We start from the raw sequence: 13,462 nt of genomic DNA, 5'->3' as shown, positions 1-13,462 counted from the left end.
TTAGACTGGTCAGCGGTGTGAAATTATTTTTTAAAATGACCTAATATATATTTATGCAAGTTATATAGCAAATTAATTGTCATATTTTTTACATGCAAATGTTTATGCTGTCATGCATAATGCTCATTGAGTTGGCTGTGGCAAAAGTCAGGTAGGTCAAAGGCAACCTACTGTGCAAAAATGTGACATTGACACACTGGCAGACTTGGTGAATAATTGCATTTTGCATATAGAATATGACTGGAAAATGATTCTCATCCATTCACATTGCGAACTGCGTACTAGGCGTATATCTTTAATTAAATTGATTTCCATAACAAGAATTCCACATGAACACAACCAGTCAGCTGACTTTAGACGCCATTTTGTCAGCACAGTACAGGACGCCCCATCTGGCCTCGCCTTCTCTGGCCGGGATTAGTAAACATTTACGAATCGCGTAAAGACGGTACCCGGGTGGATGAGAGACTGTCCAGCGGGCCGGTTTGCACCCAAAATACGTCTACCGGGCGCTTTGTCCCCGAGGACAGAAGCGACAAAAGTTAGCCAACAGCCATGGCGTTGAAGATTGTTAAAGGGAGCATCGATCGGATGTTCGATAAAAACCTTCAAGATTTAGTACGTGGCATTAGGAATCACAAGGAAGATGAGGTAAAACGATTAGCTGAGTTTTTGTTCATGTCTGATTTCCACTGTCAGTAAGTCAACATTCGTGTAACACATCTCATTGCAAAATAGCTAGCTAGCCAGATAACCTAATGTACTATATGATGGCATTGCCAACGCAACGTTAGCTTTCTGGCTGGCGGTAATATGCTATTTCTAATGTTAGCTAGCTAGCTGCTATCCGCATATGCAGATAAACTGCAATGAAAATATGTAACGTTATATACCAAGTTAACCAGGACTGAGTAAATGCACTAATACTAACTAGCTGTCTAATTAGTCAACTCGATAACTGTCATTACTCAATAATAATCGTCATATGGCTAGCTAACTAGCTTGATAACGGTATGTTTCGTTGCCGGTCTTGCACGAGCTACTTTTTACTGATCGTGAAACGCTACCTTGTTACGCCTCGTGGCAGCTGGTTTCAGGTGATCACCTTGACCGATAAGATGCCGTGTAACCATTCAAACTTTAGTTAACTAGCTAGCAAGTGACATCTAGGAAACTAACTAGCCAAGCTTATACACCTCAGCTGGTGATGATTGAGGATGATGCGCGGAATGGATAACGCATCTGTCTTGTTCAGCACTATTTTCTCTTCATTTATTTGCTAACGGACAGTAGTAAAAAATAGTTATTTTTGCGTATAATGTCCATCTATTGCATTAATACAAAAACACAGACATGCAAACAAGATCTAGAAGGTGATTTTTATTTTGTATGCCTCTACAGCGTCTATCAGTGACAACGTTGCATAGGTGGAAGAAAGGATGCTTCTGCCACACGCCTTCTCAGACAGCCTAGACTGAAAAACAGTCCCATTTAATTTACCCTTAAGCAACCACACTTTCTCCACCTTTAATTAATTTTGTTTGTACAAGTATGCAGATAAAGTGAACTGATATTCAAGATGTCAGACAGCAGATCACCAGATGATGGGCTTATATAAGTTCACACACAGTAATGTCATAATCATGCTTTAGTAATATGGTTGTAGACTATACTAGTTATGTATACTGAGTTTACAAGAACAGCAACGTCAGAGGACATTCAATGTGGTGTGGAAAACATAAGAAGAAAAGGTTTACACAAATATTTCGATAACGGGGCACTGCCTCAATAACGGTTGATTATAGTTCACTGTGACATACTGACAGCTTTTCTGGTAGGTCGAAGTGCTCCTGTCTTCATGGGTGTTGCACCAGTGTTTTCAGAATGATGTCAGTGACTGTGTGTTCGGCTAATTAGGCTAGATCATCACAGAATCAACATCATCACAGAGGGGGTCGACAGTGTTTTACCATGTAGTCCAATAGAGGGCACTGTTGTTAGGATGAGGAGGAGGAAGTTGCTCCAGAATGAATTCCTTAGTTTTAAACCACTTTAGGTTTAAGAAATTATGCTGTTAGGCTGGATATATTGCCACCATTCAATAAAATTATGCTGCGACATGAGGAGTATTTTATTGCTGAACGCTCTTAAGCAGCAGAGCGAGCATGACCAGGCCTACTAAGAAATGTTGAATTTGGAATGGGATGTAGATCTAGGTGTGAAATCTAGAGTTTACCTGCTCCAACATTTCAAGTTGTCTATCTTGGGTTCTTTTTATACACACCTTGATTGATCACTGCTGCTGGTTTCAGCAGAGTTGTGGTGGCCACTGAGCGCTAATTTGCCCTGGCAGTTATCTGGCAAAAGAAAGTTAATGTTTTGTCATGAATTTGTCCATTGCTTAACCAGACATACAAAGCATAATAGCTTTGACTGTATTCGACCACTGTACTAAACCATGATCTTTTGATTCGGGTCCTAATGCATTCCCCTGCTTAAGGTGTTGGTTACCCAGCCAACAGTGGACAACTCACTGAAATATTAATTCTGTGTGTTCTCTCCTGGCCTGCCCAAGGTTTCTCATGGACACTATCTATTTACTTTACGCATATATGCTGAGGGATATTACACAGATACATCTATTCTGTCACTCCCTCATTTAGAAGGCAAGCAGATCTAGGAAGGGTGAAGGCACACTGAATGCAATTGACATTAAATCCCAGATTGTAGAAGACCATAATATGTAACACTAACAAGTATGGCAGGTATTTTATTGGCCTATTCATGTCCCCTGAGGTAAAATAGTGTCTGAGAAGGTCTCTCCACTGTCTCCCGTACCTCCTGGAGAACCTGATGTGCTGGAAAAATGTAGGCCTTGGCTCTAAAACAGCTACTACAAATATTTCAATTGGATCGAAATCAGGGCCTAAAATGTACACCCGCCACCTGCCAAATGCGGGTAGATTTTGGCATTGGCAGGTAAGATGTCTATTTCACCAGCCACGTTGGCGGGTGGTCAGGGCTCCACAGTGCGAACATTTCACTGGCATTTGTGACTAAAAATAGTCAAGTATGATCACATTTATAGTCAAATGCTGCAGTAGCTGTTTTCAAAGTATTTCTGCAGTTTTGTTTCATAGCCAACACAATCTCGCACTCATTTTGTGCAAATACATACAAAAAGTATTTCACCAGATTTTGTGTGTTTTTGTACGACTTAATTCGTAGGAAAATACATTTGTGGGGGGCAAACTTCGGAACAGTCTTTTGAAAGTTATTGGAGCAATGCATTTTGGGCAATGGTGTTCTACACTGCCTTTTGTGTCCCACAAGTATTTATATAAAATATAAAATGTGTTAACAACCAAATATTGTTAATCAACCAGGTTGTCACCGAAATAGTTATAATATAATAGTAGCCTTACATTAAAACATTTTTTTTTATTAATGCCAATGCTGTTTTCTTGGGATACTGGTCAGATTTTATGAGGGTTGCCAGATTGCAGTAAAAAGCTGTATTTGTCTTTTTTTGTGGTATCGATGAAGGTATTTGATTGGGGAATTAATTACATTGATATGTCTAGTGAACAATGTATAAGATACAATGGGTGTGACGGATACAAGTAGTCACTACAGGTGTGATCAAGCCTTACATCAAAGTTGCCTGAAGCTGAATGGAAAGTGCTATGCCCTGACGAGTTATTCAGAAGAAACTCCTCTGACTGTCTAATTTAAATAAGTAAATTTACCAGTGTGGACCCAAAACAAACACATTATACACATTTACAAACTACCCTTTTAAAGTGTTATTACAACCATGGTGTTATTTTGTTACTGAAGCTTATACAGTGCATTCGGAAAGTATTCAGACCCCTTCCATTTATCCACATTTTGTTACGTTAGACTTATTCTAAAATGGATAACACTTTTTTTTATCCCTCATCAATCTACGCACAATACCCCATAATGACAAAGCAAAAACAGGTTTTTAGACTTGTGCTAATTTATTACAAATAAAAAAAGATCACATTTACATAAGTATTCTGACCCTTTACTCAGTACTTTGTTGAAGCACCTTTGGCAGCGATTACAGCTTGGCACACCTGTTTTTGGGGAGTTTCTCCCATTCTTCTCTGCAGATCCTCTCGAGCTCTGTCAGGTTGGTTGGGGAGCGTCGCTGCACCGCTATTTTCAGGTATCTCCAGAGATGTTAGATCGGGTTCAAGTCCGGGCTCTGGCTGGGCCACTCAAGGACATTCAGAGACTTGTCCCGAAGCCACTCCTGCATTGTCTTGGCTGTGTGCTTAGGGTTGTTGTCCTGTTGGAAGGTGAACCTTCGCCCCAGTCTGAGGTCCTGAGCGCTCTGGAGCAGGTTTTCATCAAGGATCTCTCTGTACTTTTCTCCGTTCATCTTTACCTCGTTCCTGACTAGTGTCCCAGTCCCTGCCGCTGAAAAACATCCCCACAGCATGATGCTGCCACCACCATGCTTCGCCGTAGGGATGGTGCCAGGTGTCCTCCAGACGTGAAGCTTAGCATTCAGGCCAAAGAGTTTTGGTTTTATCATACCAGAGAATCTTGTTGCTCATGGTCTGAGAGACCTTTAGGTGCCTTTTGGCAAACTCCAAGCGAGCTGTCGTGCCTTTTACTGAGGAGTGGCTTCCGTCTGGTCACTCTACCATAAAGGCCTGATTGGTGGATTGCTGCAGAGATGGTTGTCCTTCTGGAAGGTTCTCCCATCTCCACAGAGGAACTCTTGAGCTCTGTCAGTGACCATCAGGTTCTTGGTCACCTCCTTGACCAAGGCTCTTCTCCCCCGATTGCTCAGTTTGGCCAGGCGGCCAGCTCTAGAAAGAGTCTTGGTGGTTCCAAACTTCTTCCATTTAAGAATGATGGAGGCCACTGTGTTCTTGGGGACCTTCAAGGCTGCAGAAATTTTTTGGTACCCTTCCCCAGATCTGTGCGTCGACACAATCCTGTCTCGGAGCTCTACAGACAATTCCTTCGACCTCATGGCTTGGTTTTTGCTTTGACATGCACTGTCAACTGTGGGACCTTCTATAGACAGGTGTGTGCCTTTCCAAATAATGTCCAATCAATTGAATTTACCACAGGTGGACTCCAATCAAGTTGTAGAAACATCTCAAGGATGGTCAATGGAAACAGGATGCACCTGAGCTCAATTTTGAGTCTCATAGCAAAGGGTCTGAATACTGTTTTGCATTTGTAATACATTTGCAAAATTGTATTAAAACCTGTTTTCGCTTTGTCATTATGGGGTATTGATGAGGAACAGTTTTTATTTAATCAATTTTAGAATAAGGCTGTAACGTAACAAAAATGTGGAAAAAGTCAAGGGGTCTGAATACTTTCCAAATGCACGATATATCAAATAACCTGACTATGATCCATATCATATGGGTAGACGGTGTGTGTGTGTTATGTAACAAAACACAACTATCATTTTTTTGTTCTGATTTAATGAGATGGATGTAGGATTTTCTACGGCCTAGAATCAAGGCCTTTCCCAGTCATGAAGGACGAAGCTAGTCCCCTCTTGGTTCTCATTGGCGAAGACTGAACTCAAGTTAGGGGTTATATGTCAGACTCTCCTGTACCACTTTGCCCAACATGTTACAGAGGATGTAAATAAACCCTTTTTTAAGGTGATATAACTTGTATCATTATTATAGGGCTGTGAAACCCAAAGCTGAATGGCTTCAGACTGAGCATTTTTCACCATTTATTTACGGAGAGCATTTTCCGTTGTATTTAATTACAGTAGTGTGTTGATAAATTATTTATTTATTCAGTGAAAATACAAAATATGTATAAAAATACCAAATATACCAAAAGCTAAATCGAGCAGAGATTTACGACTATTTAACCATGTTAATCATTACTGAAACATGCAAACTACAAACATTTAACCAGTTAAAGATAATGAATACATGACAACTAGATAAAAATCATACAAAAGTGACGTTGGCTATAACACGATTACAAACTGTGTGTGTGTGTGTGTATATATTAGAATTTCCCATCATAAAAATGTATCCCCATTCCCCAATCAAATACCTTCATCGATACCACAAAAAATACACTGCTCAAAAAAATTAAGGGAACACTAAAATAACACATCCTAGATGAATGAATGAATGAAATAATCTTATTAAATACTTTTTTCTTTACATAGTTGAATGTGCTGACAACAAAATCACACAAATTATCAATGGAAATCAAATTTGTCAACCCATGGAGGTCTGGATTTGGAGTCACCCTCAAAATTAAAGTGGAAAACCACACTACAGGCTGATCCAACTTTGATGTAATGTCCTTAAAACAAGTCAAAATGAGGCTCAGTAGTGTGTGTGGCCTCCACGTGCCTGTATGACCTCCCTACAATGCCTGGGCATGCTCCTGATGAGGTGGCGGATGGTCTCCTGAGGGATGTCCTCCCAGACCTGGACTAAAGCATCCGCCAACTCCTGGACAGTCTGTGGTGCAATGTGGCGTTGGTGGATGGAGCGAGACATGATGTCCCAGATGTGCTCAATTGGATTCAGGTCTGGGGAACGGGCAGGCCAGTCCATAGCATCAATGCCTTCCTCTTGCAGGAACTGCTGACACACACCAGCCACATGAGGTCTAGCCTTGTCTTGCATTAGGAGGAACACAGGGCAAACCGCACCAGCATATGGTCTCACAAGGGGTCTGAGGATCTCATCTCGGTACCTAATGGCAGTCAGGCTACCTCTGGCGAGCACATGGAGGGCTGTGCGGCCCCCCAAAGAAATGCCACCCCACACCATGACTGACCCACCGCCAAACCGGTCATGCTGGAGGATGTTGCAGGCAGCAGAACGTTCTCCACGGCATCTCCAGACTCTGTCACGTCTGTCACGTGCTCAGTGTGAACCTGCTTTCATCTGTGAAGAGCACAGGGCGCCAGTGGCGAATTTGCCAATCTTGGTGTTCTTCTCAAATGCCAAACGTCCTGCATGGTGTTGGGCTGTAAGCACAACCCCCACCTGTGGACGTCGGGCCCTCATACCACCCTCATGGAGTCTGTTTCTGACCGTTTGAGCAGACACATGCACATTTGTGGCCTGCTGGAGGTCATTTTGCAGGGCTCTGGCAGTGCTCCTCCTACTCCTCCTTGCACAAAGGTGGAGGTAGCAGTCCTGCTGCTGGGTTGTTGCCCTCCTACGGCCTCCTCCACGTCTCCTGATGTACTGGCCTGTCTCCTGGTAGCGCCTCCATGCTCTGGACACTACGCTGACAGACACAGCAAACCTTCTTGCCACAGCTCGCATTGATGTGCCATCCTGGATGAGCTGCACTACCTGAGCCACTTGTGTGGGTTGTAGACTCCGTCTCATGCTACCATTAGAGTGAAAGCACCGCCAGCATTCAAAAGTGACCAAAACATCAGCCAGGAAGCATAGGAACTGAGAAGTGGTCTGTGGTCACCAACTGCAAAACCAGTCCTTTATTGGGGGTGTCTTGCTAATTGCCTATAATTTCCACCTGTTATCTATTCCATTTGCACAACAGCATGTGAAATGTATTGTCAATCAGTGTTGCTTCCTAAGTGGACAGTTTGATTTCACAGAAGTGTGATTGACTTGGAGTTACATTGTGTTGTTTAAGTGTTCCCTTTATGTTTTTGAGCAGTGTATAAATAAATGTGGGACACAAAGAAAGGCAGTGTAGAACACCATTGCCCATCATGCATTGCTCTAATATCTTTTGAAAGATTGTTCTGAAGTTTGCCCCGGAAAAAAGTATTTTCCTATGAATGAAGTCGCACAAAATCTTGAGTGGCCCAGCCAGAGCCCGGACTTGAACGAGATCGAACATCTCTGGAGAGACCTGAAAATAGCTGTGCAGCGACGCTCCCCATCCAACCTGACAGAGCTTGAGAGGATCTGTAGAGAAGAATGGGAGAAACTCCCCAAATACATGTGTGCCAAGCTTGTAGCGTCATACCCAAGAAGACTCGAGGCTGTAATCGCTGCCAAAAGTGCTTCAACAAAGTACTGAGTAAAGGGTCTGAATACTTTTAACGTAACAAAATGTGGAAAAAGTCAAGGGGTCTGAATACTCTCCGAATGCACTGTATCTTGTGTAAATTCATCCAGTGTAGATGCGTATAGATTGCATTTGTATTACTATTTGGGTTGTTAATTGGATTTGTTCCGACATTCCTTGGTTTCTTGTTCTTTCTGTTTTTTGTTTTTTAAATTGATTATTTGTCTACCTGTTTGACATTTTACTGCATTGTTAGGAGCTAGTAACATAAGCATTTCGCTACACCCGCTATAACATCTGCTAAACTGTGTACGTGACCAATGTAAATTGTTGGTCTTCATCTCTGCCCTGCAGCCTGATTGCAAGTCTAAGTGCAAAATCCAATCCTCCCTTCCATCTCCCACTGTCACTGTCTCATGATTGCAGACATATGACCAGCACATTTGCATTATAGAGCTGTGTGTGCTGGTGTGTTCCAAGGTTCTGTCTCACCAATGTTTTACTCAGAAAGTGTAACCAGATAAATGTAGTGTAAAACCTTAGATTAAAAGGCTACTACTTACTACTCCAAGTCCAGAATAAAACCCATTCATTCATAGACTGAAAACCCTCACAAGCCTAAAACATATCTGATCAGAAGCTTGGTTTGATTACCTTTTATTTTATAGCTGTGTAAAATTAATGACATTTCATATGCTGTAAGACTCCTCCCCTTAGCCTGTATTTTAGCTGGTTCACTGAGGTCAACCAGTGGTGAAAAGTAATCCGTGAGTATCATGTGGAGGTTGTCATTGCTCTCCGTCTGATGTCCTGTCTGGTTTCTGTGTCTCCGCTCAGGCTAAGTACATCTCTACCTGCATCGATGAGATCAAGCAGGAGCTCAAGCAGGACAACATTGCTGTCAAGGCCAATGCTGTGTGCAAGCTCACCTACGTAAGACCACAGATCAGCACCCCTCACTGAAACTGCCCTCACTGAACAATAACACAGAGATACACAAACAGTGATGCACAACCAAAAACACTTCAGCTATATCCTAGGCCTGCTATGTGTTATTTTTCGCTAGATAGCAGCTACTTTGAATACTGCCCATATTCAGTAAAAGCTATTTGAGAATGCATTTAGCCTGTGAGCTCTCACTGTCCACAGGGACAATGTAGTGGATGTCCATGCCCTGACTCCCTCTCTCTCTCCTTGTGCGTTAACAGTTGCAGATGCTGGGCTATGACGTCAGCTGGGCTGCATTCAACATCGTGGAAGTCATGAGCTCCTCCAAATTCACATACAAGGTGAGAGAAGTGGAAATAAAACTGCAAGATAATGTGTATGTGGTATATTTGAAACATATTTGGATATTCGAGAGCGTTTGAGGTTAAATGTGGTGCTTCCTTTCTTCTTCAGAGAATTGGTTACCTGGCCGCCTCCCAGTGCTTTCATGAGAGCACTGATGTAATCATGCTGACAACCAATCAGATCCGAAAGGTCAGTAATGCTTTTTTGTCTTACACTTTTGGCCTGCCTGTCTGATGTATTAAAGACCAGCTCTGATACCTGCTACACTATATATACAAAAGTATGTGGACACCCCTTCAAATGAGTGGATTAGGCTACTTCAGCCACACCCGTTGCTGACAGTTGTATAATATTGAGCACACCGCCATGCAATCTCCATAGACAAACATTGGCAGTAGAATGGCCCATACTGAAGAGCTCAGTGACTTTCAACGTGGCACCGTCATAGGATGCCACCTTTCCAACAAGTCAGTTCATCAAATTTCTGCCCTGCTAGAGCTGCGCCGGTCAACTGTAAGTGATGTTATTGTGAAGTGGAAACATCTAGGAGTAACAACGGCTCAACCACGAAGTGTTAGGCCACACAAGCTCACAGAACGGGACCGCCGAGTGCTGAAGCGCGTAAAAATCATCTGTCCTCGGTTGCAACACTCACTACCGAGTTCCAAACTGCCTCTGAAAGCAACATCAGCACAATAACTGTTCGTCGGGGCTTCATGTAATGGGTTTCCATGGGCGAGCAGCCGCACACAAGCCTAAGATCACCATGCGCAATGCCAAGAGTCTGCTGGAGTGGTGTAAAGCTCGCCGCCATTGGACTCTGGAGCAGTGGAAACGCTTTCTCTGGAGTGACGAATCACGCTTCACCATCTGGCAGTCCGACGGATGAATCTGGGTTTGGCTGATGCCAGGATAACGCTACCTGCCCGAATGCATAGTGCCAACTGTAACGTTTGGTGGAGGAGGAATAATGGTCTGGGGCTGTTTTTCATGGTTCGGGCTCCTTAGTTCCAGTGAAGGGAAATCTTAACGCTACAGCATACAATGACATTCTAGACAATTCTGTGCTTCTAACTTTGTGGCAACAGTTTGGGGAAGGCCCTTTCCTGATTCAGCATGACAATGCACAAGGCAAGGTCCATACAGAAATGGTTTGTCGAGATCGGTGTGGAAGAACTTGACTGGCCTGCACAGAGCCCTGACTTCAACCCCATCGAACACCTTTGGGATGAATTGGAACGCCGACTGCGAGCCAGGCCTAATCGGCCAACATTAGTGCCTGACCTCACAAATGCTGTTGTGGCTGAATGGAAGCAAGTCCCGCAGCAATGTTACAACATCTAGAGTGGAGGCTGTTATAGCAGCAAAGGGGGGACCAACTCCATATTAATGTCCATGATTTTGGAATGAGATGTTACATACTTTTGGTCATGTAGTGTATGTCCTCCCCTCCCCTGTCCTTCTCTTTTTCTCTACCTCTTTCTTTCTCTCTTTTACATCAATTTTCTTCTTTCAGGATCTGAGCAGTCCTAACCAGTACGACACAGGCGTGGCTCTCACTGGCCTCTCCTGCTTCGTGACCCCTGACCTGGCTCGGGACCTGGCCAATGACATCATGACTCTGGTGAGTTACATTCTCCATCTCAAGAGTTCTTGCTGCACGTTTTTGTCTGTGTTTCATGCTTCTCAGACCTCTCTCTGTCTCTGCTGCAGATGTCCCACACAAAGCCGTACATCAGGAAGAAGGCAGTCCTGATCATGTACAAGGTGTTCCTGAAGTACCCTGAGTCTCTGCGCCCAGCTTTCCCCAGGCTGAAGGAGAAACTGGAAGACCCAGACCCTGGTGAGAGAGACTAGTACCTATCTGCCTACTCTGTTGGTTGGGGTCAGACACATTTTATCACCTAGAATCATAAAGTATGCAGTAACTAAGGAAATGAGTGTCTTAACTGGATGGAAGCTATTTTAAGTAATTTGGATGTATTTTACCTAATTTGTGTCCTAATGATTCTTTCAGCATGGATGTTGTTGATCTCATCTGAACACTCTTCTCCTCCTGTGTGATGCCTCTTTCCTGCAGGGGTCCAGTCAGCGGCTGTTAATGTCATCTGTGAGCTGGCCAGGAGAAACCCTAAGAACTACCTGTCTCTGGCGCCGCTTTTCTTCAAACTCATGACCTCCTCCACCAACAACTGGGTCCTCATCAAGATCATCAAGCTGGTGAGTGAACAGGAAGGGAGCTGTGGAAATCACTGTGTCAGTAGCTAGGTTTCCATCCAATTGGTGAAAGATTTTCATGCAAGTATTCTAAAATCAGCCAAAAAAATATGCACCTAGGCTAACTTCGGTCGTCAGTTGAACGGTGTTTCCTCCGACACATTGGTGCGGCTGGCTTCTGGGTTAACCGGGCGGGTGTTAAGAAGCGCGGTTTGGCAGCTCATGTTTCGGAGGACGCATGACTCAACCTTCTTCTCTCCCGAGCCCATTGGGGAGTTGCAGCGATGAGACAAGATCGTAATCCCGAAATTGGGGAACAAATATGCACATTTTCCCACCAGTGGTGTGTTTCCACCAAACTGATTTTGTGGTTAAAAAGCTGTGCGTGATGATTTAAAAGGTACTTTTCCCCTTAAGTTTACATGTACCGAATACACATTTAAAGTTCCATGTGTTGCCATTGCATTTTCAACTCTACTGATAGTTTTGTCACAAACTATTGCCGTGGTCCTCTGTAGCTCAGCTTGTAGAGCACGGCGCTTGTAACGCCAAGGTAGTGGGTTCGATCCCCGGGACCACCCATACACAAAAAAATTTATGCACGCATGACTGTAAGTCGCTTTGGATAAAAGCGTCTGCTAAATGGCATATTATTATTATTATTATTAAATTGTTAATGTGCCAACTTGTGTCTTGGCATGTGTGCTCTAGCCAACAGCTGGCAGATACATTGTGGGTAGGCTAGCCTACATGATGAGATTATTATGGATTAGAGCAAGATTATTTGTATTTGTCAAACGGCAGCCAGGGATCAATCATCATGTCACCAGAATAAGACCCTCAATATTAAATTGGAAAGACGCATCAATCTCATCACCGTGCACTTTCACCACCCTGTGAAGTTCATCATAACTGAAAATCTGTTTTGGCTCTGTACTCCAGGGGCCTGTTGCACAAAACTAGGATAAGGGATTAAGCCAGGATATCTTGGTGATCCTGGCTCAATTGATCCGTAATCCGGTTGCACTAAAGATGGATAGGGGGCAGGAGGATATGTTATGGTATAAATTACCATGGAGATTTATTCTGTGGAGCTAGCCTGCTCCAGACCAGGCTAAATTCCAGGATCTATTTAATCTCATCCCTAATGTCAGTCAGCAGTCACCACAAATGGAAACCAATAGTTATTTCACTGCTCACTATACATTGTTATCACATATAACTAGACCCACTGTCATTATTTAAACGTTTGTGATCATTAATTTCAATGATTTTGGATAAAAAATGATTTTTAGATGATGTTGCTATCATTAGATAATTTACAGTTTCCCATAGACTATAAGGCTATATATAAAATGATAGAATATTAGGGCCACAGAGGGGAAAAAAACACAAGTCATAATATTGTAACCAGTTGTTTTAAAGGAGGACAGTTGTTAAAATGACAGATGTGGGGCATTTCGTGAAATTGTACTTCAGTATGGTTTCATAAACAAAGACATGCTGATGTGCCAGAATATTAAGTATCACATTGTCATAAGTATCAAAACTGTAAAAACAATATGTAGCTTTTCTGCAGAAAGAACCAGCCTCATAAATTTATGACTTTATCCTTTTTCTTCAGTGTGGCCCTAGTACTCTGTCATATAAACAAATACACATTCCATATGAATATAAAAACACAATGTGTAACATTATGTTCCTTTATTGAATAAGGACAAAACAAAGCAGGTAAACCATCAGCTCCTTTCGAAACTGAAGTCACAGTGACTCTACAAGATGGAAAGCACAGAATCCAAGCATATTATACAAAATGATACATACACATTCAAAGGTCTGTATATAACACACCCTGCATGTCTGCACACTAAAATAAATGCAGGACAAATCCATACACATCAACTGAACAGACAAATGA

General features: G+C 42.8%; 1 protein-coding gene across 4 annotated transcripts in view; it reads left to right on the top strand.

Annotated features, from left to right (window-relative positions):
- Positions 1–375: 375 nt before the first annotated feature.
- The window catches only part of LOC121540332 (AP-3 complex subunit delta-1-like), a 42,265-nt gene continuing 29,178 nt past the window's right edge, over positions 376–13,462 (top strand). For all 4 annotated transcript variants that reach the window (XM_041849124.2, XM_041849125.2, XM_041849126.2 and 1 more), the window contains exons 1-7: positions 376–651; positions 8,872–8,967; positions 9,243–9,323; positions 9,436–9,516; positions 10,844–10,951; positions 11,041–11,170; positions 11,408–11,547. In XM_041849124.2, coding sequence (XP_041705058.2) covers positions 556–651; positions 8,872–8,967; positions 9,243–9,323; positions 9,436–9,516; positions 10,844–10,951; positions 11,041–11,170; positions 11,408–11,547 — 732 coding nt within the window. In that variant the 5' untranslated portion in view covers positions 376–555. The remainder of the gene's footprint in view (positions 652–8,871; positions 8,968–9,242; positions 9,324–9,435; positions 9,517–10,843; positions 10,952–11,040; positions 11,171–11,407; positions 11,548–13,462) is intronic.

The sequence above is a fragment of the Coregonus clupeaformis genome, chromosome 26 (genome assembly GCF_020615455.1).
Source record: "Coregonus clupeaformis isolate EN_2021a chromosome 26, ASM2061545v1, whole genome shotgun sequence".
NCBI classification, from domain to species: domain Eukaryota; kingdom Metazoa; phylum Chordata; class Actinopteri; order Salmoniformes; family Salmonidae; genus Coregonus; species Coregonus clupeaformis.
This window is presented reverse-complemented; position numbering and strand designations above follow the sequence as displayed.